This window comes from Xenopus laevis, chromosome 4L, assembly GCF_017654675.1.
Source record: "Xenopus laevis strain J_2021 chromosome 4L, Xenopus_laevis_v10.1, whole genome shotgun sequence".
Taxonomy (NCBI): Eukaryota; Metazoa; Chordata; class Amphibia; order Anura; family Pipidae; genus Xenopus; species Xenopus laevis.
The window spans coordinates 12,339,421-12,365,250 of NC_054377.1; the positions used below are offsets into that span (position 1 = coordinate 12,339,421).

Consider the following 25,830-nt stretch of genomic DNA (forward strand, 5'->3'; position numbering starts at 1 on the left):
TGCAAGTGAGGCTTCATGTGTCCTGTGAGACTCTAGTTATGAGTATATATCTTCTCCTTGGCAATTGTATAACTAAATATACATGGGCCCCTGGGAACTTGCAGCCTTAAACCCTCTCCCATCATATTGTACTCTGTAGAATTAATTTTTGAAACCCGGACCCAACCTGGAACCACTACCTGCAGCCTGCATTTTTACCCACTAGGACCTGACCCTCAACTGTTATTTCATACCTCCCAACATTTTGGAAATAGAAAGAGGGACAAAAAGATTTGCCGCACTAATCGCCGCAAAATTTTCGGACAACGCCCATTTTGTCGCCACACCCCTAATTACCATTTTAAAAAATTTGGCAGGTTATGGAAAGTTTGAAGACATTTCTGTGGTTTTTATGTGTTATTACAGTTTTGCTAATGAAGGTGAATTGCCCTTTAAGCTGCCTAAGTTCTCCCAAGAGACCTACTTATTAGTGATGTGAGGGTCGAGAATTTCTCGACCCGCACCCAACCCCAACCCGCCTGCTCCCTACCCGCATCCTACCTGGGCCCACTGCTCCCCTTTGTTTATAGACCCATGCAAGCCCCGCCCTGTAATGATGTCACAAAAGGGGCGTGGAGGGGCAGGCAAAAGTCTATAAATTCTGGCGCCGGAAGCCGGAAGCCAGCAGTACTAGGTCGCAGGTGGGGAGAGCAGGAGAAGAGCTCGACCCGCACCCGCCCCGCGCATTTCATCCAGGGGTTGGCCCGAACCCGCCCGACCCACGGGTAAACCCGCGAGTCCAGCGGGCCTCGGGTCGCAGATCACTACTGCTTATCTTACATTGTTACAAAAGTATCTAAGTATGTATTCTGGGCTCTCTGCCAAAAGCCGATTAGGTTAGAAACTTTGCATCTTTTTCTGGCTTCTCAGTGCAGGAGATCAAAGAGAAAGTTGGGACATTTCAGTAACAAACCCAGGACTGCGGGCTGAGCTGTCAAAATTGGGAAAACTGGAGGCGTTATTTGCTAGGCTCCAAGTAACCCCTAGCAACGACGCACTGATTTGAATAAGAAACTGAGATATGAACTGACAGCCATTTGCCAGTCCAGTTTATTGAGCAATGTTTTGGCAGTTGTCTGGGATTATGATGATTGAGGCCATTCTGACTGTGGCAGCTGCAGAACCTCTTGCCATCCTTGGGAGCTGGCACTGCTAGGGCCCCACCCCTTGGTTCACTCCTTATTATCCTGCCTTTCACCTCTTCTGCTGCCTGCACAGTTACATTTCTTTGTATAGAGCAGCTGCACCCTGGGGCCCCAGAAACTCAGGGATGAGTAATGAAAAGTAGCAATAACAATACATTTGTAGCATTACAGAGCATTTGTTTTTTAGATGGGGTCACTGACCCCAATTTGAAAGCGGGAAAGAATCTGAAGAAGAAGGCAAACAATTCAAAAATTATAAAACAGAATAATAGAAGGCCAATTGAAAATTTTTATTTCTTTTTAAAATAACTATTGAGCACAAAACTTTAGAAGCCCCCCCCTTTTTTTTACTAACCCTTATTTTCATAACCACAATAACACCTCCAAAAAAAGTCCACATATCCACTAAAAATAACAATTGTGTCCTATGTTACGTCTTTGTTCTCCAGACTCCCTATCTAAACAAACGAGGGGTTCTGTATGACTTCAGCCCTGCCGAGATTAGCCCCGGAGATAGGTTTCCTTGCAGCTGTACCCCTCGCAGTTAGGCTAATTTATGTCCAGCACAGGAGATGTAATTCAATCCCAACACTTTCCAGGCTACAGACGGGAGCAGCTTGGCAGCTCTTTCCCAGGGATCAGATTAATTTTAGGGGTCCAGATATCAAACCATTGGTCGCTTTTACACATCCGCTGTATATATAGACTGGGCTGCTAAACTCATTAGTATGTTTGGACAGGGGCGAGGAAATCAGAATTGAAATGTCTCAGCAGCTGCAGAACCTCCAAAAATAAAGAGCAGTCAACATAGATGTAAAGGGGGTGCAGGCTGAGTTTCTGGGGCCCGCAGTGCAGCTGCTCTATACAAAGAAATGTAACTGTGCAGACAGCAGAAGAGGTGAAAGGCAGGATAATAAGGAGTGAACTAGGGGGCCCCTAGCAGTGCCAGCTCCCAAGGCTGGCAAGAGGTTCTGCAGCTGCCACAGACAGAATGGCCTCAATCATCACAATCCCAGACAACTGCCAAAACATTGCTTTGCCCGACACCTCAATAAACTGGTCTGGCAAATGCCGCTCAGTCGTGCGCCTGTGAGATATCCAAGTTCTAACTGATCAGAAGTCACAACTGGCAGGGTAAGTGGCAGATTACCCACGAGGCAAAGCGGCAAATGCCAATATGTGCCCTGGTGTCAGGTGGCAGTTTGACAGCTGGGCTTCCTCTGTTCTATTATTTTACTTGCTTGGCCTTTCTCTAGTTCTACGAAAAACCCCCGAACCCAGAAAAGGTGGCCCCTGGCCATACAGCAAGAATGGGGCCCTTTATGAACTTTATGAAACCCTCCCGGTGGTTACTTGTCAACACATCTGACCATCTGGCTTAGAGCCGCCTGAGTTTATCCTTCAGCATATAAATATTTACAGCTCTGTATTTCCTTTATAGCCAATTGGTTTACACATTAATAACGGGCTTCTTCTCAATGTTTTGGACTGAACTACAGACTCGCTGACCTTCAACTCTCCCCCAGTCCATTCTTATTCCCACTGAGAGAGTATTTACTGGGGTTATCTACATCTTGCTCTAATGGTTTTGCTACGGCACTAAAATAGTAGCTATTTTTGATCTAAATAATTGTGTCCCATGATGGGGTGATGTGGTGTCCCCATCTGACATGGCATTTTAGCATATGCTGCATCTTCAGTTCTTTCCCATGATCTATTGGACCCCAGCATTTCATGCCACATTGTAGCTCTTTCTAGAATTTCATGATGCAGTAAAAGCCCCTGCACCAGACTTTAACATCAGTGCTGGTGTCCCCCTTCCAGTAATGTAACTAACGAGGGTCAGGCCCTGGAGCAGGTCGTGCAGCCGGGGCCCCCTCTGGATGCAGTTTTCTGTGCTCCTTTGCATCAACGTGATGTTGGGGGCCTGGATACGATCACACCCCTGCACCCCTGGTAGTTACGCCCCTGCTCAATGCAGGTAAGAGAGCAACTGGGGAGGAGGGTATTCTTAAACTATAAAGCAAGCAGATCTCTGTTCCCAGCCCCCCCTCCCCAGAACTGCAGGGTCTAGTTCCTTTATAGTTACACCACAGCTACTAGGGGTGTCTCATTTCGAGTGATTGTCACTTACACTCTGGAGGGGGACAGCTGGGAGGTTTGCAGTGCCAGGACAAGCGAGCCAGGTGCCCTAGGCAACCCATTCAGCCTCCTTGCCACACTGTGTTATGACGGGTGGTAATTCGGGGTTGGGAGGCTTTGGGCCTGGACTAAGGTAAGTTAACAGAGGAGAAATGTGTCCAGCTCCCACCTACAGCTGTGCCCTAGGCGTGTGCCTCTTCTGCCTACCCCTAGTTCTGGTCTTGGAGGTATGCCACTGTGCAGGGGCCCCCTATCAGGCTCTATAGGTTCTGTGTAGACCAGTGGGTACATGGTTGCCACCAGGCAGGTATTTTACAGGCCTAGTCTGGAAAACACCTGCCAGGGCCGGTATTACAAAGTTAATGTAGTTGCCAGTAAATTTGTAATACCCCAAAGTGCAGTCCATGGCCGGACCCCAATCTGCACCCTTAAGCCCCCGCCCCACCCCTTGAGCCCCTCATCCAGTAAAAATATACCTGTCACTTACTCTTCATCCTTCCCAAAGACTTTCGCAGAAGTCTGGTGATGCCATCGCCGCGCCCCTCGCCGCCATCATCCCACCCCTTTACGTCATCGCCCCGCCTCCTGGTGTGTAACCGCCCTCACTAGCTGGTAAGAATATTTTAAAAAGTTGGCAACCCTAGTGGGTACCCATTTAGATCATTTACAGGGCTTCACCTACCATGAGCCAGAGCATTGAGCATGTTCACAGGGCTATACCAACCTGCAGCCAATCATATCCTTTAAACATTCACATGGCTGGACCAATCTTCATGCCAATTAAAACATTAGACTGTTTAGTCTATTCAAGCCACCCAAAACAATAGAAAAATGACCACGATCAACCAGTGTCCAATCAGAACATCCACTGGGCCCCACCAGCCTGAAACCAACCATGTTCACAGGGCTGGACCAACCTGTAGCCAGTCATACCACTAGAACATTTGCATGTTCATATGGCTTGACGAACCTGTAGACCATTGGAACATTCAAAGCAGTATTTCAGCCTGCAGTCAATCACAGCATTAGCATGCTCACAGGGCTGAACCAACCTGTAGCCAATCATATTACTCCAACATCCACATAGTGCATCAACATTTATGTCAATCAAAGCATTAGAATGTTTAGAGGTCTAGAGCAGGAGTGCCCATACATTACTACTGCAAGGTCTACTTTAAGTGATGTTGTCTGATTAGGATCTACATCCATAAAAGCATTGTTAGCATGCTGTTCCATGGAAAATATTACTTAAATAGTATATTGATTTTTGGGAGAATTTATATTGCTATATTTAGCCTAAACATAGTAAATATCTGAATGAAAAGTTTGAAACAGGAGGATGATACAGACAAGCAGTTTGTTGACATTGTTGAGATCTACTGAACCCCAGCTAAAGGTCTACTGGTAGATCCAGCACCCCACCCCTGGTCTAGACCAACCCGCAGCCACTCAAAGGAGTAGAAGATTAAGGCCAGGGCCAGATCATGTCCGATCTCAGCCTGGCCAAGAATCTTCTGCCCCACTACTCTTCCGCTCAGCGCCGTTTCTGTATGTATTGCCGCCTGAGGCGGCTCCAGTAATGCCGCCCCCCCAGCCCGATTCGATTTCCGGGGGGGAGGCAGCAACGCTAGTGCGGAGAGCGCAATTGCGCTCTCTCGCCCTAGTAAAGCCGAATTTCCGGTTCAAAAACCGGAAATTCGGCTCTTAAAGGCACCAGGAGCGGCTTTTTGCCGCCCCTGGAAACCTAGCTGGCGATGCCGCCTGAGGCGAGCGCCTCAGCTCGCCTCATTGACGGATCGCCCCTGCTTCCGCTCCTGATCTGCCTGAACCCGGAAGCATTGTTTCCGCTCGGGTGGAGCAGGCAGAAGCAGTGGATTTCGGCAACGAAATCCAACATTTTACATTTTGTGCTGAAATTTACAAACAGCTCCAAAAGGCTAGGGGCACAGCAGGGCAGTGGATTCTCCTCTTATGGGAAATCCGCAATGTAATACATCATCTAGCCTTAGCCTTAATGGTCTAGATCAGTGGTCCACAACCAGTGCCTCACAAACAACATGTTGCTCACCAACCCCTTGGATGTTGCCTCAAAGCAGGTGCTTATTTTTGAATTCCTGGCTTGGAGGCAAGTTTTGGTTGTATAAAAACCAGGAGTCTCCTGTAGGCTGCCAGTCCTTATAGGTCTACCAAATAGTCAATCACAGACCTTATTTGGCACCTCCAGGAACTTTTTTATGCTTGTGTTGCTCCTCAACTCTTCGTATAGGTGAGTGTGGCTCATGGGTAAAATAGATTGAGACCTAGATCAACCAGTAGCCAAGCTTGGGTGCAATTTTACTAATATCCTATATCAGGGGTCAGCAACCTTTACTATCAAAAGAGCCATTTTGCCCCCTATTCCATTAAAGAAAAATAGTCTGGAGCCGCAAAACATAACACAGCTTATAAACTTTTAAATGTTTAAACCTTTTTTTAATTGTAACTGTTACAACAACAGAATACAACAAACAGAAGTGCCGTGTGTATGTGTAGGTCTTACTTTGAAATAAATTAAACACTGAATAGCCCTATTAAATGCTAGTGTTCTCATCTGTTTAATGTGACTTCTGTTTCTGAAGCTCCTGTAACAACTGTACCTGGTGGTCTAGCGGGAGGGGGTCTGCAGGGACGCCTGAAGCCCCCTCAGCGGGGATGCCCGCCACGCTGCTCCTCTGGGCCGCAAAAAGGGGCATGGTTAGGGGGCGTGCGGCGCGTTCCTTCCTGATTTATTTGCGCGCTGGCGTGTGACGTCAGTGCACAGTGGCGCGAAATTTAAAAGTATTTAAAGGCACAATTTGGATTTTCACATTGCCCTTATAGGAGTTTATTCCTGGTGCTATCTGAGCTTTTGCTAATCGGTTTTGAACCTGTTTGTTTCCTGTTGTGACCCCCTACCCCCTTTGGCATAAAGACTCTCGCTAACAGTCGTGCCCCTCTGCCTATCCAGAACCTCTAGCCTTGCACCTCTCCTTTAAGTCCTGGTGGCATCCAAGTAGCTGAGGGCTCCTCCCGAGGCCAAAGGTGGTCACACTACAGAAGAAGCACAAGCCGAGACCAGGGTGCTTGGCATTTGTTCTGGTGTTGGGTGCCGACCGTGACAGCTCCATGCTGATCTTCCCTCTCTTGTCTTGAGTGTGTGACCGCGGTAAGGACCATAATGAATGATCTTGTTGCGGCTCGGTCTTACATGTCACTCCTGGGACATCTATATAGCCCTCACACCTGCTGGCGGCTTCCTGAGTGTGCGACCGCGGTAAGCTTACCGTGGTCGCACACTCAAGAAGCCGCCAGCAGGTGCGAGGGCTGTATAGACAATGTGACAGGCAAAGCCGCAAGACTGAGCCGCAGCAAGCAGGATAAAGAGCCGCATGAGGCTCCAGAGCCGCAGGTTCCCTACCCCTGTCCTATATATTAGTGTATTTATACAAATGACACTGCTACTGTAGCTACTCCTTGTCATATCTACCTGCACTGACGCTTTAAAGTCAAATTCCAGTGGTATAATAAGAAGTGCGGGTGTGTGCTGGTTTCTATCAGGACACAATGGAGCCTTTATACCGGCCAGGAGGAGAATGCTATAAAGAAACATCCTGACAATCTAATATTTGATTGAAGCAGAGAAGAATAAAGAAAAAGGTGCAGCAAAGGAATACAAAGGGGTAAGTGGGACACTGATATCATCAATGTAACCACAGACTCCAAAAAACAAGGTCTTTCAGTTTCTTAAAGCAATACCAACCCACGTCCTTTCTTTCTAGTTATCCTAAAAAATAAATATAAAAGGTGTCAGCTCTGGGAGGTTTTTAATCACTTTCTGGAACAACCAGCCATGCCCAGGAATGCCCAAACTACACCCCTGGCTCCACCCCCAAATACCCGGTTTACAAATCCAGGTAACACCTTCTAATATTGCATTGTTTGGTGTTCACCTCCCCTTCGCTCCAAAATGTACAAAAAAGTACAGCTATGAACACTGGGACTAACCCTTATCTATCAAGGGGTCCCCATTCTGTACCTTTATTATGTTCCTGTTAATCCTCAAAACAAATTAACGCTCTCCTAAGCACTTTCACAATTTACATTGATTATTTATTTTCTAGTTTTCAAAGAAATCATCATTTTTTACACCAAAACAATGAATTTGAAACAACAGCGCCACCTGCTTTGCATTTCGGCTGACCGGCCACAGTCAGGAGAAGGTTAAAGGGTTTGTTCACGTTTGTGTTAACTTTTAGTATATAGAGAATAAAATTCGGAGACAATTTGCAATTGATTTTCATGTTTTATTATTTGTGGTTTTTTAGTTATTTAGCTTTTTATTCAGCAGGTCTCCAGTTTGCAATTTCAGCAATCTAGTTTCTAGGGTCCAAATGACCCTAGCAACCATGCATTGATTTGAATAAAAGACTGGAATATGAATAGGAGAGGCCTGGATAGAAAGATGAGCAATAAAAACAATAAATGTGTAGCCTTACGGAGCATTTGTTTTTAGATGGGGTCGGTGACCCCCGTTTGAAAGTTGGAAAGAGTCAGAATAAGAAGGCAAAAAATAATAAATCTCTGTGAGCTGTGGCATCTATGTCAACACTAAAGAATAATAATAAAGGCATTCTTGGTACACAGGCAGTTCATTTATAGTGTGTATAATACCCCTGCTTGGCAATCGTTCAAAACAGAGATTCAGCCTTGGTTGATAAATGTTGATAGTGTTTTAGCACGAATGACTTCTTTCCCCCGGCACACAGCAACAGAATTTTGCATGGTTGCTAGGGTTAGTGACCCTCTTAGCAACTGGTCGGATCTGCAGCTAACAAGAACTTGGGAACATACAAAGCAAAACCTTGTTCACCTTTGGGTTAATTTTTAGTATGACGTAGAGAGTGATATTCTGAGACAATTTGCAATTGGTTTTCATTTTTTATTATTTGCGGTTATTGAGTTATTTAGCTTTTTATTCAGTGGCTCTCCAGTTTGCAATTTCAGCAATATAGTTGCTAGAGACCAAATTACCTTAGCAACCATGCATTGATTTAAACAAGAGACTGGAATATGAATAGGAGAGGCCTGAATAAAAACACAAGTAAGCGAAAATGAGCAATTACAATACATTTGTAGCCTTATTTGTTTTTGGATAGGGTCACTGACCCCATTTGAGTCAGAAGAAAGAGGCAAATAATTCAAAAACTATAAAAAATAAATAAATAATGAAGACCAATGGAAAAGTTGGTTAGAACTGGCCTTTCTACAACATACTAAAAGTTTACTCAAAGGTGAACCACCATCATAGAAGAGGCATCTGACATTTCTCTAGTCAGTTATTAGCAGAGCAACCTCACAAGTCTTTCCTCTTCTCACTTACTTCATTTTCTGCCGACTGTGGCCAAAATTATTGAGCAGCGGGTGGGTTTTTTTTTTTTGCAAATGCATTATATATATATAGTTGCAGGTAAAACTTAGTCCCTTTGTAAAATGTATAATGAAGCAATTGAATTCTTAATGAATCAGATGAAAATTAAGCGTAGGACTGGCCAGATATGGGATGACTTTGACGTAGTTGTTCAGCTTAAATATATTGCAATATATGGACAAACAATCCCTGTTTTGTTTAAAGGGTAAGGCATTTTTTAGTAGCAGTATGCACAAAATGTCGCTGTCTTAAATATATTGATAATGGGTTGAGTGCAGAGGACTCTTGTATTTGTCTATATATATATATAAATAACTTACCACATTTTTTCATCAAAATCCTAGGAGTGCGGTTTCATTCTTCCGTTTGTATATATATATAAATATATATATATGGGTTGAGTGCAGAGGACTCTTGTATTTGACTATATATATAAATATATATATATATATATATATATATATATATATATATATATATATATATATATATATATATATATATATATATACACACACACACACAGGTATTGGATCTATTATCCAGAATCCTTCGGACCTGGGGTTTTCCAGGTAACGGATCTTTCCATAATTTAAATCTTCATGCCTTAAGTCTACTAGAAAATAATGTAAACATTAAATAAACCCAATAGGCTGGTTTTGCTTCCAATAAGGATTAATTATATCTTTGTTGGGATCAAGTACAAGCTACTGTTTTATTATTACAGAGAAAAAGGAAATTATTTTCAAAAATTTGGATTATTTGGATAAAATATAGTCTATAGGAGATAGTTCTTTATTATCGACAGCAAACAATGCACTAGGCCTGCAGCACTAACCTACCCACCCTGTGCAACTAACTGTTTGTTCCCCAATACAAAGGCCTATTGTTTCCCTTGCCAATGTGTTGTGCTCCCTTCTCAGTTCTCACGGTCACTGCCTGAGATATTGGCTTTTATTGTTTTATATCAGGGAGGTCTGAGTGTCTCTGAGGGGGGCAGGGTCTCCATGAGAAAGGAGTTTAGATCCCCGTTGCCCCTGTTATTGGGATTTTTCACCTATTCCGCCTCTGTTAAAACTGAATTGCCAATTGACTGGTCTACAGAAAGCATAGTTCATAGCTACATGTCAGGTTTTCCTTATACAGGTATAGGATCCGTTGTCTGGAAACCCGTTATCCAGAAAGCTTCGAATTAGGGAAAGGCCGCCTCCCATAGACTCCATTTTCATCAAATAATTCACATTTTTTACAAATGATTTCCTTTTTCTGTGTAATAATAAAACAGTAGCTTGTACTTGATCCCAACTAAGATATACAGTGATTAATCCTTATTGGAGGTAAAATCAGCCTATTGGGTACATTTAATGTAATGATTTTTAGTAGACTTATCTAAATCATGGAAGGATCCCTTATCCGCAAAACTCCAGGTCCCAAGCATTCTGGATAACTGGTTTGTTTTTCAGATGGGGTCAGTGACCCCCATTTGAAAGCTGTAAAGAAGGCAAATAATTCAAAAACATTAACATAAATAAATAAATAATGAAGACCGACTGAAAAAAGTTGCCCAGAATTGCCCATTTTATAACATATTAAAAGTTACCACCCCTTTAATAATCATTCCCTTAGGGCTCTTACAGACGAGCATTTGAAACTGCATTCCGTTTTTATGCGTTCAGCCGCAGGGGAGCGCAGGAGTAGACGCATTCAGTTTTTTTTCAATGGGGCTGTACTCACACAGGCGCATGTAGGTGCCGAACGCAGGAAAAATGCAGCATGTTGCGTCTCAACCTGTGTTTGGCGCCTACATGCGCCTGTGTGAGTACAGCCTCATTGAAAAAAACTGAATGCGTCTACTCCTGCGCTCCCCTGCGGCTGAACGCATAAAACCGGAACAGCAGCTTCAAACACTCGTCTGTAAGAGCCCTTAAGGTGGCCATACACAGGGAGATATGCACGTTTGCCGATGTCTCCAAATGTGCGTATCTGTCCCCCGATGTGACCCCGATATCAATGTGGGCATACCGGGGAGATCCGCTTGTTTGGAGGTCGGATCGAGGGACCGAATCAACGTACAGATGCGGCCGCGATCCGATGGGATTTTTTTCCCTGCCAGATCGGCTGCCCGACTTTTGGCCAGATATCGATCGGGGACGCCCGTCGGGTGGCCCCACACACAGGCCAATAAGCCGCCGACTCAGACTGAGTCGGCAGCTTTTATCGGCCCGTGTATGGGGGCCTTTATTTGACGTTAAAATCATCTCACTGTTTAATTTCGCAGCAACCTATAACACACACAGACAGGGTCGGACTGATGGGCCCGGGGCCCACCAGGGTTCTGCCTCAGGGCCCCCCCGGGGTTCTGCCTCAGGGCCCCCCCCCTGCCATGTGTGTGCGCATGCGAGCAGTTTTTGCTGCGACCGGCAGAGGAAGAGGCGCAGGTAAGAGACTCAGGGTGTGGACGTAGGCTGGCGGGACCCACAAGAACCGCGGGCCCACCGGGTTTTTTTCGACCTTGCACACAGAGTGAAAAATTACTGGTATTCTGGGTAAAAAGCACCATGTCCCTGTTGCTTTAAGAACTCCCCCCCACAACATGTATAATAATAATACAAGGCACATGCAAATAATTGTTTATACCAGACCCTACAGAATGCAGTAGAACATGAATATGATATGAAAGTCTAATAATAAAACAAGAGAAATACCTGCTGGTAACTGTGGGTCAGTGATTCCTTCTTTATCCCTGTGTCACAATGAAAGTGAATGTCACCTCCCACACTGACTCAGCAGCACCCGATCTATGTGCCCATTCCTCATGTCCGCATTCTCTCTGGCACCCAAACACCCTGGCCCTTTCCTTATGGGGCTGAACTTTGCACCCAAACACCGGAAAGGAAGAACAAGCAATAAGGGACAAGTGCTGGGCAAAGGTCGTAGCTTTCAGCAGATACTTGTGGAATGCTAAGGAATTTTAATGACCTTTTCTTATTATCTGTGTCTCTTCCAGAAACACCAGGAAGAGAAGTTTCGAGCGGTTTTAAAGGGATTGTTCACCTTAAAATTAGCTCCTGAGACAATTTGCATATGTTCTTCATTTTATATTACTTGTGTTTTTTTTTTTAATTAGTTAGCGGCTCTCAAGTTTGAAATTTCAGCAGGTATCTGGTTGCTAGGGTCCATATTAACTTGGCAACCTGCCATTGATTTGAATGAGAGACTGGAATATGAATAGGAGAGGGTCTGAATAGAAACTAACAGTAGTAATAAAATTGTAGCCTCACAGAGCAATAGTTTTTGGCTGCTGGGGGTCAGTGACCCCCATTTAAAAGCAGAAAAAATGTGGCGTTGATATACATCTTACTACAAGGTAAACTACCCCTTTAACTGAATAATACTCTTATGGCTTTTCCTTATGGTATTCACCTGCCACGGCACATCAATAACCCTGTGTGTTGCAGGAATTGCTTGTCACTGACTCCTGATAAAACTACTCTGACTCTGGCTATACTGATCCAATAATATCCCTGTTAATAAATCCTAGAGGCCAAGAACCAATTACTAGTGAGTAAGTGATAATCAATTTTGCATACCTGGGCTTATATATATAACACTCTCTCTATAATTTCTGCTTAGGTCTGGGCTGACTGTACCTTTAAAAACTTTCCAGCCATAGAACAGGACTCATTGATTAATTAATTAATTGATTGATTAATTAATTAATTAAAGGGATACTGTCATGGGATTTCCCCCCCAAAATGCATCAGTTAATAGTGCTGCTCCAGCAGAATTCTGCTCTGAAATCCATTCCTCAAAAGAGCAAACTGATTTTTTTTATATTTAATTTTGAAATCTGACATGGAGCTAGACATTGTTAGTTTCCCAGCTGCCCCCAGTCATGTGACTTGTGCTCTGATAAACTTTAGTCACTCTTTACTGCTGTACTGCAAGTTGGAGTGATATCAACCCCTCCCCCCCCAGCAGCCTAACAACAGAACAATGGGATAGCAGCTCCTTGGTCACGATCGGCACCCTAAATCCAGAACAAGTGCTAGGCTCCCTGGTCTCGGCTCTGCTTCCGCCTGTAGCAGCCGCCTTTCAATTTGGGAGGAGCCCTCCGCTAATGGGTTTCCGCCAGGTCTTAATAAGAGACAAGCAAAGGGGCACGATTGTTTACCAAGGATTTAGGATGGCAAGCCATAGAGAAACCGGGGCTTGAGGAGAACCATGCAGCGAGCATCCCCACCGGCCACTAGACCACCAGATATGGTTGCTACCTGCCCGGGTCAAAACTCCCTTGATTGATACAATGATAGTACAATTTTCCGCATCATAGCACCAGCCCCTGATGTCACGACCCCACCCCCCTACCCGGTCTCCACCGTTTCAAAAGGTGGCAACCCTACCACCAGGGTAAGCTATCATTGCATCCCTAACACAAGATAACAGCTGCCTGGCAGATCTAAGAACAACACTCAATAGTAAAATCCAGGTCCCACTGAGACACATTCAGTTACATTGAGTAGGAGAAACAACAGCCTGCCAGAAAGCAGTTCCATTCTAAAGTGCTGGCTCTTTCTGAAAGCACATGACCAGGCAAAATGACCTGAGGTGCACCTACACACCAATATTACAACTAAAACATACACTTGTTGGTTCAGGAATAAAATTTTAATTTGTAAAGTGAATTATTTGCAGTGTAAACAGTGTCATTTAGAAATAAAAAAAATACATCATAATAATCAAGACAGAATCCCTTTAAACATTAAGCATTGTTTTCCGATGCAAATACTATTTTCTTTGATTGCGTCCCATTAAAGGAGAAGTAAAGGGAAAATCACTGGGGGTGGCAATTTTGATAGCCCCATTGCCACGCTACAAGGTAAGGGTGCCCAAGGCAAGCCCCCAACCTCTCAGGGGTGTAACTATAGAGGAAGCAGACCCTGTGGCTGCAGGGGGGCCCAGGAGGTATAGGGGCTCCATGATGCCCTTATTCATATTCAATTTCAATAAATATTGGTAAAAAAGGTCATCTTCTAGACATTTTGGGGCCTGAAAAATAATTTGCTGTTGGGCCCAGTAATATCTAGTTACACCCCTGGTTGTCCTCGTAGCTGTGTGTGTCTGTAGGTACTCAAAGAAAGACTGTCAATCATTGGCTGATGCAGCCAGTAGGGACTACTCACTAGGTTACGCTGCAGCCATTCCATGACATAAGAGGCCGTCGAGTTTGGTATCTGATTGCGGAGTGCATCTCTTTCCTGGGCGTTCTGTACCATCTCCAAGGAAATCTTCAGCTCCTCCACGAGATGCAGTACCGATATGTTTCCAAAGTACTCCGCCAGAACTGGAGATCCGATTTCATACACTCCGTTCGCATACTCCGTGGCTGCCTTTGTGCCTGAAACATTCCCACGGGAAGAAGAGAATATTATTTCTAGCACGTGTTTTAGGCTGCTGTCATCTGCCTGACATTAATTAGGGAGCAACTCACCATATATAGTATATATACAATATAACATTTAAAATGCAAAGATTAGTAAATAATTCAGTCATATTACACAGAGGCTCAGAAACCAGTGTAGTCTACATCAGAATATATTAATCAGACCTGTAGCAGCAGCTTCTATGCCAGATTCTAACATCCTAATGTTTTGACAAATCCCTAATCTTAGATTCCCAACAGCTGCTTAGAACCCACTGGGCATGTGCAGTGTCACTGACACTCAAAAGATGCCTAACCATGGGCAGCTGTTGTGAGAAACTCTGAGATATTGACTCCCATTTTAAGGGCAGAGACAGACGCTGCTATTTCGGGAAATTAGTCACCTAATCTGGCTACTAATCTCCCCGAACTGCCTTTACTATCAGCTAGGAGGGCACTCGGAATGCTTCGGCTTTCCAAAGTTACCCTATGTTTCCTCTTGAGGCAACTTTGGGCAACTTCAGAAAACGAATCTTTCCGAGTGCCGTCCCGCTGGCGATTTACATTCTAAAAGGCAGTTCGGGGGGATTAGTCGCCCCCGAAGTAGAAGCAATTTGTCGCTGGGCGACTAATCTCCTGAAATAGCAGCTTGTGTCTCTGCCCTAAAGGAGATTTTAAGCTTCCCTACCAGTATTTCTGGACCATGGATCACAACAGAGGATCCAGAGGAGAAGGCATTTTTAGTGTTTAGTCATCTGCCAAATCTGTATTTGTCCTACAAGTCTTAGGGTTAGTTCACACGAGGAGATTCGGGGAGATTTTGTCGCCTGGCGACTAATTGCCTCTTCTTCTGGGCTCCCTGAACTGCCTGCGCGTGTCTTCCCATCTGCTATAATGAAAGGTTGACTGTGCTAAAGCACACACAGCGCTGCGTTTTCCATAGTCGCCCGAAGTTGCCTCATGAGGAAACTTCGGACGACTTCGGAAAACAAAGCGTCGCGTGTGCTTTAACACATGCGACTTTTCATTATAGCAGATGGGAAGACACTCGGAGGCAGTTCAGGGAGATTGTTGTCCAGAAGAAGAGGCGATTAGTCGCCAGGCGACAAAATCTCCCCGAATCTCCTCGTGTGAACTAACCCTTAGAGCTAATGAGAGTATTCGACAATGTGACTCTTTGTTGCTGGTGGTTAAAGACAATAAATATCTAGCTCAGCTAAGGCAAACAGTATGGCTGCTCCTACTCAAATGCTTTTGTGTAGAGATGGAATCTATAATGTGCATAGAAAGTAATGTTTTTGAAACTCTAAGGGTAAGGCCACACTGGGCGTTTTGGGGAGATTTGGTCGCCTGGCGACCAATCGCCTCGTCTTTGCGGTGACCAATCTCCCCAAACGCCTTCCCTCACTCTGCGCCGGCTAAAATGAAAAAAACTCCAGCGCTAATTACACGCGTCGATTTGTTTTCCGAAAATGAATCGCCGCGTGTGATTAGCGCCGGCGTTTTTTGCATCTTAGCCAGCGCAGAGTGGGGAGATTGGTCGCCGCAAAGACGAGGTCATTAGTCGCCAGGCGACCAAATCTCCCCAAAACGCCGTGTGGCCTTACCCTAAAACTAGGTATGAGCCATCTGGTAGGGAGTTGTAATTTAGCAACATCCACAGATTTTTCCACCCCTGTTTTAAATGCCTGTTCCTTGATCTGTTCTAAATAGATTTTAACTTTCCTTTGTTTTCCCCCATACTCCCATGGAAAACCACAAGGTGTCCCCACAGCTCAATAATGTGAAATATGTGCATTGATAATTATGAGGATCTAAGGGAGAACTACATTTTATGTCCATCGGACAAAATTAAAATCGATGCAATTAACGCTGATTGATAATCCTCCCCCTGTTTTATATCATTGTTTCAAATTGTCTTACTTGAAGGGTCGTTAAACCTTCCCTAAGAATAATTATTTTGCTCTCCAAAGTACACATCTCAAACTGTCGGATACCGAGGGCTTAGAAGAAAAATATTAATAGTATAATGTTGCTTTAAGAATATAGCTCAATGGTTTTTGGGACTACAACTCCCATCATGCTTTAACCCATATTAATATGCTTGAGAATAGTCTATCAACATACGGGTAGAGCAACAGTTCTATGGAAGGTTTATGTCCCATTTATGGAGATGACTATGACTATGATTGAAGGAAGCCATGGCTAGTAACATGCAGATGAGTTAAAGAGGTGGTTCATCTTTAAGTTAACTTTTAGTTTGTTATAGAATTCTAAGCAATGTTTTGATTGGTCTTTATTATTATTTTTTTTAAACTATTTGCCTTCTTTGATTCTTTCCAACTTTTAAATCAGGGTCACTGACTCCATCTAAAAACAAGTGCTCCGTAAGGCTACAAATGCTACTTTTTATTACTCCTCTTTCTATTCGGGTCTCTCCTATTCATATTCCAGTCTCTTATTCAAATCAATGCATGGTTGCTAGGGTCATTTGGACCCTAGCAACAGACTGCTGAAGTTGCAGCTGCTGAATAAAAAGCTAAATAACTCTAAAGCCACAAATAATAAAAAATGAAAACCAATTGAAAATCGCTCAGAATATCACTCTCTACATTATACGCAAAGTTGATTTAAAGAGTTTAAAGTTGAACAGCCCCTTTAAAGGGCATAGGACTGAAACTCCCAGAATTCCCCAGCATATTATCAACGGTGAAAGGAAAGCATTATGGGAAATGTAGTCCAGCAACCATAGAAATGGAGTCTTAAAGAAACAGCATACATACAAACACCAACTTTTTTTTGAAAAATGTTTTTTTATGCATCTCGCTGTTCTGTTTACATTTGACTCTCTATTCTTGGTAGGGATGCACCGAATCCACTATTTTGGATTCAGCCGAACCCCCGAATCCTTCGTGAAAGATTCGGCCGAATACCAAACTGAATCCAACCCTTAATTTGCATATGCAAATTAGGGGTGGGAAGGGGAAAAATGTGTAACTTCTGACAAAAAGTCATGTGATTTTCCTCCCGGCCCCTAATTTGCATATGCAAATTAGGGTTTTGATTCGGTTCGGCCTGGCAGAAGGATTCAGCCAAATCCGAATCCTGCTGAAAAAGGCCGAATCCTGGCCGAATCCCGAACCGAATCCTGGATTCGGTGCATCCCTAATTCTTGGTGTCATATGTGGCATGACTGCGTGTGTCTTGGGTCGACCCGTGCATCGCTAGTGTTTGTGGCTACTTATTTAAGCATTCATATTTTTAACTGTTTATATTTATATAATACACAAGAGCCATGAATATCCTGTAAATTATATCCTTATAAATGGTGAGTTCTGATGTCATCCATTATAAACGGTGAGTTCTGATGTCATTTCTGTCACATGACTCACTGAAACTTGTGTATTATAATAAAGTACCCCCTGTTGTAAAATATGAGGATATATACGGCCTCGTGTTTTTATATGGTCATGAAACTCATCGGTAACTTATAATATCCTTATATTTTACTAGAAGGGGTACTTTATTCACTATGTAATACACAAGTGCTTAGTGATGTCATCAGTCATAATCTGAGTTAATAGTGATGTCACATGACTCACTGAAACTTCTGTATTATAATAAATAAAGTACCCCTGTTGCAAAGGATGAAGATTTTAGAAGTCACAGAACTCCTCGGTAACTTATAATATCCTTATATTTTACAATAGGGGGTACTTTATATACGATTATAAAATCTCAGGCAGGGAAAAAGTGCTGATATGAACAAAGAACCAGGAGGATGGGATTGTTATTATGGGAGGTGCTCTGTACTCCCGGGGCCCCCACGGCCCTGAATGCCAAAACATCACGAGTAACTGATTAGAAATTGGAGTCGGTTTCCATCCCCAGAGCGATTGTTGATTTAACAAACTTCTTTAAACAGAGCGTGTCAAGGTTATGACTTGCAAACATGTGATTGCTGGTGGGTTTAACAATTAGTAGCAGGAAAATAGACTCCCGAGCACAGTTGGGGTTGGGAGCCTCTGTTAATGTTCACAGGACCTTCCTCTACCTCTGAGCGGTTTAATCATTGAACCAAGTTAACCCCCGGCTTCTACTGTACCTGTAAAATCCTTTCCCAACTTTATATCTGGGTCAGAACTGGGCTTAGACAGCAGAAACGCATACCTCCCAACTGTCCCTTTTTAGGAGGGACAGTCCCTCTTTTGACAGCTCAACCCGCAGTCCCTCATTTGTACTGGAAAATCCCTCTTTTCTCTGCACTGAACAGCCAGAAAAAGAAACAAAGTTTCTCACTGGATTGGCTTTTAGCAGAGAGCCCAGAACAGCTAACAGGTGCAAATAAGATACTTTGTAACAATTTTGAGACACAAAAAGACAGTTTAGATATGGAGAAATATTTTCAAACTTTCATAACCTGCCAAATTTTGTGAAACAAACATGGTAATTAGGGGGTGTGGCCACAGAAAGGGGTGTGGTCAAAAAATTGCTGCGCTACGTGAAAACATTTTTTGTCCCTCTTTTTACTTCCAAAATGTTGGGAGGTATGGAAACACATGCCTAGGGTGCAACCAGTTTGGGGAAGGGGTGGCAGAATTGCAGAAAAAGTTTATTTTAGTTTATTGTCCTCTCCAATGAAATATCAATAACTGTCTCTTGTCTCGTCCCTTCCACAATAGGAGTCTCTACTGGTAAATTAGGAACTGTTACATACATGTCTATTCTATATTTCTTCTCTTTTGGCTTCCCCTCTCCCAGTTTCCTACAGTGACAGATCCCTTTCTCTTTTCTTATAGTTTGCGCCCAAATTCATTTTAAAGGGGTTTTTTGTCTTTAAATTAACTTTTAAAAAATGAATCAGTTAATAGTGCGGCTCCAGCAGAATTCTGCACTGAAATCCTTTTCTCAAAAGAGCAAACAGATTTTTTTATATTCAATTTTGAAATCTGACATGGGGCTAGACATATTGTCAATTTCCCAGCTGCCCAAGTCATGTGACTTGTGCTCTGATAAACTTCAATCACTCTTTACTGCTGTACTGCAAGTTGGAGTGATATCACCCCTCCCTTTCCCCCCAGCAGCCAAACAAAAGAACAATGGGAAGGTAACCAGATAACAGCTCCCTAACACAAGATAACAGCTGCCTGGTAGATCTAAGAACAACACTCAATAGTAAAAACCCATGTCCCACTGAGACACATTCAGTTACATTGAGAAGGAAAAACAGCAGCCTGCCAGAAAGCATTTCTCTCCTAAAGTGCAGGCAAAAGTCACATGACCAGGGGCAGCTGGGAAATTGACAAAATGTCTAGCCCCAAGTCAGATTTCAAAATTGAATATAAAAAAATCTGTTTGCTCTTTTGAGAAATGGATTTCAGTGCAGAATTCTGCTGGAGCAGCACTATCAACTGATGCGTTTTGAAAAAATTTTTTTCTGATGACAGGATCCCTTTAATATCTTCTTCTTGTTTTTGTGGGAATTTTACCTGCTATGATGTCATCCATTTGCTCCAGAGCCGCCTCCAACATGTGACTGGCATCCGACGCCATGGCTGCCGTCACTCTGCCTTTTCAGGAACTAAAAGAAGGAAACATATACACATACATGAATGATTTTTTATTATAAATAGTATTTATAAATGTCGGCAGGCCTCTACAGCCCTAGGTCAGCTCTTGGGATCCAGGCCGGGCCTATAGGCAAGTTATGGTGGGATCTGATTTCTGATATTCTTGTACAGGTATGGGACCTGTTATCCAGAATGCTTGGGGGTTTTCTGGATAAGGGATCATCTTGTAATTTGGATCTTCATACTCGAAAATCATGTAAACATTTAATTAGCCCCTAAAGCTGATTTTGCTTCCAATAAAGATGAATTATCAGGGATTAGGCACAAGCTACTCTTTTATTATTACACAGAAAAAGGAAATCATTTTTAAAAATGTGGATTATTTGATTATAATAGTGTCTGTTGGAGACGGCCTTTCCGTAATTCAGAGCTTTCTGGATAATGGGTTTCCGGATAACAGATCCCATACTTATACTGAAAATGCAAATAGTCATGGGGTGGGATCAGTGTTTCCCCTAGGGCCCTATGGAGGTTTTACTTGTGAATTTAAGTGTTAAAGCAAACATTTGGAGTAATAATATCGAATACTCATAGTCAATTAAATCCCAAGGTTTCAGGCGAGTAACTGCAGAAACCCATTGTCTCTGTTTGGCTCAATAGCCCAGCCCTCTGTGTATTGAATGGGCATCCTCCCTTCCTTATTCTGCCCCAGTTTGCTCCATTAGTTCAAGTTTATATTTCCCAATACATTTAAATCTATCGTCCGTCCTGTAAGGCATGAATGCAAATACTGTATACAGCCTGCACTGTCGGTTTCATGAAAACCAAATTAATGTGCTGGCAGGGAGGTGAGCGAGAAGAAGGGCCACAGGCTGCTTAGTCATATTGTAAACTTAATTATGAAAGCTAAAGAAACCGGCAAGCCAAGAAATAGAGCAGCAAACATTATACACAGCATCAGCTTGTAAATATTTCTCTCTCCCAAAATCCCTTGTGCTGACATGAATACAATGCGGCCAAAGAACTGGTGTCTGTCGGTGCATTCTGTCTCTTCTGCTCTTTAAAGGGATCCTGTCATGGGAAAACATGTTTTTTTCAAAACGCATCAGTTAATAGTGCTGCTCCAGCAGAATTCTGCACTGAAATCCATTTCTCAAAAGAGCAAACAGATTTTTTTATCTTCAATTTTGAAATCTGACATGGGGCTAGACATATTGTCAGTTTCCCAGCTGCCCCTGGTCATGTGACTTGTGCCTGCACTTTAGGAGAGAAATGCTTTCTGGCAGGCTGCTGTTTTTCCTTCTCAATGTAACTGAATGTGTCTCAGTGAGACATGGGTTTTTACTATTGAGTGTTGTTCTTAGATCTACCAGGCAGCTGTTATCTTGTGTTAGGGAGCTGCTATCTGGTTACCTTCCCACTGTTCTTTTGTTTGGCTGCTGGGGGAGAAAAGGGAGGGGGGTGATATCACTCCAACTTGCAGTACAGCAGTAAAGAGTGATTGAAGTTTATCAGAGCACAATCCCATGACTTGGGGCAGCTGGGAAATTGACAAAATGTCTAGCCCCATGTCAGATTTCAAAATTGAATATAAAAAAATCTGTTTCCTCTTTTGAGAAATGGATTCCAGCGCAGAATTCTGCTGGAGCAGCACTATTAACTGATTCATTTTGAAAAAAACATTTTTTCCCATGACAGTATCCCTTTAACTTGCTTGTGGGTTGAATCCGGCAAAATATAGTTTCGGTGGCATCATGTGAATGTGAACGCTGACCATCACAAGCTGGAGGGGTAAGGTGAAAGGGACCTGAGAGCCCTTAGTCTTTCATTTCTAAGGGCATCAAGGCTCCTGCCATTATTGAGACATGCCAACATGCCAACATGCCAGGTTATCTCTTGATAAGGCTTTCTATTGTGAGTAGGGTTGCCACCTGCCCGGTAAAAATTTTGCTAGAGGCCAATGTTATTTATAGGAAAAAATACAAAATATGGGAAGGCCGGTATTTTTTTCCAGAAATGGTGGCAACGCTAATTGTGAGTGAGGTCTAATGTGCAATGTTCTAGGCCCAATGGAGTGCTGATAAGTGGCCACAAGGTATAAAATAGATTGGCCCACTGTACCCCTCATTGAATCTGATGTGCCAGGATGTTAGTGCCAATATTTTTTAAATATTTAAAATATTTAGGGCCAGAACTAGGGGTGGGCAGGGAAGGCACATGCCTGGGGAACAATTGGTAGGGGGTGAACCTGAAGAGAAAACCAGCAGAGTTTTGTTCCTTCCTACTGGAACCTCATTATAAGTGGTGTAACTATGGAGGAAGCAGACCCCGACGCAAGGGCAGGATGGGTGGCAAGTGTCCGGCAATTTTGCTCACGTCTGACTGTCAGGTTACAATTCCAGCCAAAACGCAAGACCTCACAGTATAATATCTGAATAGAGATCACTGATAATTATTAACTCTGAAACAATGAGATTTAAGTTAAAGATAAAATAAAGTAGGCATTTAGCCAAATACTGGGCCAGTTAGACAACTGCCAGTTTTAACATACTAAATGCCTCCTTAACCCCTTACCATAGGCCTGGAGTTGACTACAGTAAGCTGCCATAGACAGGGTTCAGCCAGGCGATAGTGCTGAGTGACGACGCTTGCGGCATTTTGTGTGTTGCAACTATAATGGCAAATCTGGTGCAAGAAACGGCAGTAATGAGTTAAGCACTCATGGGTGCAATGTATGCAAGCAGTGCTGCATGCTGAGAAAAGCGCAAGTCTAGGGGGCAAACTTACTTAACTTCGAAGTTGCGCCAGCGTTGGCTTCGCCGCACTTCACCAGGGCATTGCTAATTCACTCAAATCCGAATTTACGATCAGGGAGGTGAAAGGTAGCGAAGTTGCGCTAGCGTTAATTCGGCAAGCAAATCGAAGTTGCGCTAGCGATGCCTGATTTGCATACGGCGCCAAGTTAAAGTACAATGGACGTATATGTAGCAGCAAATACATTACACTACACAAGCCTGGGAAAGCTTCATAAACTAAAATAGAGTTGTTATATTGCCCTATACATGTGCCCACTGTATAGTTTAGGTGCCGTATGTTAGGAAATGTAGGGGGGAAGGAGGGTACCCCCCAAAAAAATTTACGATCTTTTTCAGCCTATCACCCTTAAAAAAGTAAAAGACGCCAGCGCTTTTTGGGGCTTTTTAAAATTTTAAACTTTTTTTGAAGTAAGTCCTATCTACTCTATTGCACTTCGCCTGGTCTGAGGTGGCGAAGGCAAGTCTGGCGCAAGAGGTAATGTTCAGTAAAATGTGCAAGTTAGTGAATTAGCGTAGTTACGTCCCTTCGCCATAGCGCAACTTTGCCTGGGGTAAGGGTGCGAAGTAGCGCTAGAGTAGGTCCACCCGTTAGTAAATCGGCGAAGTAACGAAATGACGTCACGCTGGCGAATTTGCACTAGTGTTAGCCACTTCGCGCTTTAGTGAATTTGCCCCTTTGTATCTTGGATGTGCCTGTCATGCCCTGACCTCACTGTGCCCTTGAAGTATTGTACACACCTAGCTATTTCATTTTATTCCTTCAATCCCCAGCCCCAGTGATAAATATGCCCTTCACCACTGATTTAAAGGGTAACTTTCCCTGTGAGAGCAGATGCTTCTAAACCTTTTGCTACCACAGCTGACACCAAAGCCTGTTAAAGCGGTTGTTCACCTTTAAATTAACTTTTAAGATCTTATAGAAAGCCCATAGGCTAACATTGCACTTTGGTAGCTTTACTGTGACGAAGTATGAAGTCGAAGTTTTTTTAAAGAGACAGTACTTGGTCGAATAGTCAAACCATTTTTTTTTTATAGTTTTTGAATTATTTGCCCTTTTCTTCTCACTTTTTCCAGCTTCCAACAGAGTAAGGCTACATGTCATCTCCTATTCATGTTCCAGCCTCTTACTCAAATCAATGCATGGTTGCTAGGGGAATTTGGATCCTGGAAACCAGATGGCTGAAATTACAAACGGGAGAGCTGCTGAATAAAAAGCTAAATAAGTCAAAAACCGCAAATAATAAAAAATGAAAACCAATTGCAAAATGTCTCAGAATATCCCTCTCTACATCATAGTTAATTTAAAGTTGAACAACCTCTTTAATGTGCCAACAGCTGCTGCAATTACTTATCAAAAGGTCCCGAAAGAGTTACAGTATGGAAGTCCCGGAAGTGTGATAGATACCAGGCACCATAATTTGAATCCAATCAACTCGTCCCCTGCATGTGTCTAATAAATCAGGGCCAAATAACAGACAGGAGCCCCCAACATCACAGGGGCCCCTTGTGGGGAAAAAAACATAAATGAACACGGTTTAAGCACTTTCAGCTATTTTCAGTAAATACACACCACTTGCAGCCTTTGAGTTGTTGTTCAACTGCAACTCCCCTTGTAGGCTGCCACTTTCAAGTTGTAGTTTAATGGATATCAGGCTGAAGATTGGACATCTGCCTTTATTACAGGGGTCCCCTTTTCTTGAAATGAAATATACCCAGTCCGTATGTGTCATATCAAATGGCACGTCAGTCCGCAGCCTCCTAGCTTGCCTCATTAGCCCAAAGAGATATATGGGCGTCAGGAGTGATACAAGAACAATACAGACACAGGGTAAGGCATTTCTGGTCCTACCTGTTCTGCCACTGTCACACTAATTTGTGTTCACCCCAGACACTCCTTAAATGCTGTACAGATTTTTATTTTCTTTCTTAATGCAAAGAACCCATCGCTTTCAGCGGGAAATCTCACCCATGAGACGGATACAATATAATATCTATATATGTATATATGGGAATGACATCACGGAGATGCCCTTATTAAATGCCTGGCATCATGCACCAACAATGTGACTTTCCCCAGGACAGGGCAATGGCAGGGATACCAGCACAACATTACAAACCTCATGGGTAGCAAAGCAAACGTACCTTTTGTTATCTCTTCCTACAGGAACCTTATTATTTTCTCTCTCCCTCTCGGCTCTTTAATGGGTACGAGTCTTCCCATGTAATCAGACCATAGTGATGACTTTGAAGCTAATGACAAGTCTTGTGAAACACGGCACCACACCAAAGGCTCCGGCAGAACACGTCCCATAAAAACACACACACACAAGCACATCTACAATTCGATTACAACAAATATTCAAGTTCAGCCTCTTCTGCCTGTGCAGAACTAGGGAGGGCATAGGGAGAGATCTCAGTCTGGCTGAGGTTAAAGAGTTCCTTTAAAGACAGACCCACATGTTACAGTGCAGACGATAATCACTGCCCTAGGGCTGTTGTATTGACCTACAACTCCCAGCATCCTCAGCTAGACAGGATGGCCGGACTTATAGAACAGCAACAGCAATTGTGACATCACCAGGGCAAAGCAACACTTATAAACAACAAGGGAAGGAGGGGGAGTTAATAAAAACAGGTGCACCCCTGGTTTGGGAACACATAACAGCCAATCGGTTGGCTGCTTTGCTCATTCTCGCTCTTTGACAGCCGGGCATGCTAATTAAAGAAACATCAAACGGAATATGAATATTTATTAATACAGAAAAGTGGCTTGTTTTTTTTTAAATAGGACAATCAAACAAGTTTAAATCCTATGATTTTAAAGAAGAAAAAGTTACAGAGTTACAGATTAAATGTGCTATTTAAATGACTGGGGGGGCAAATTATTAGGCACCCAGTCACTTACCTGTAGGGATGCACCAAATCCACTATTTGGGATTCGTCCGAATCACAGTGCTACGCAATATGTTGGCGCTATATAAATACATGTTAATAATAATAATCCCAGAATCATTTGTTAAAGATTCGTCTGAATACTGAACCGAATTCAAAATCCTAATTTGCATATGCGGGAAAGGAAAAAGTGTGAATATTTTTTTTTCACTTCCTTGTTTTGTGATGAAAAGTCACGTGTATTCCCTCCCTATTCCTAATTTAAATATGCAAATTAGGATTTGGATTCGGTTTGGCCAGACACAAGGATTTGGCTGAATCTTAATCCTGCTGAAAAAGGCTGAATCCTCACCGAATT

The 25,830-nt window shown here is 43.1% G+C and overlaps 1 protein-coding gene across 11 annotated transcripts in view; it reads right to left on the reverse strand.

Moving 5' to 3' along the window:
* Positions 1-24,949, reverse strand: part of LOC108713799 (liprin-beta-2) — a 93,545-nt gene extending 68,596 nt beyond the window's left edge. Inside the window, exons 1-3 of one of the 11 annotated variants that reach the window (XM_041589902.1) lie at positions 24,723-24,949; positions 19,684-19,775; positions 13,956-14,170 (exon numbers count right to left, since the gene is read on the reverse strand). In XM_041589902.1, coding sequence (XP_041445836.1) covers positions 13,956-14,170; positions 19,684-19,747 — 279 coding nt within the window. In that variant the 5' untranslated portion in view covers positions 19,748-19,775; positions 24,723-24,949. Of the gene's footprint in view, positions 1-13,955; positions 14,171-19,683; positions 19,776-24,150; positions 24,278-24,722 lie in introns of those variants that run through there. The other 10 variants (XM_041589896.1, XM_041589900.1, XM_041589898.1 and 7 more) reach the window with 10 other exon arrangements.
* Positions 24,950-25,830: the final 881 nt, after the last annotated feature.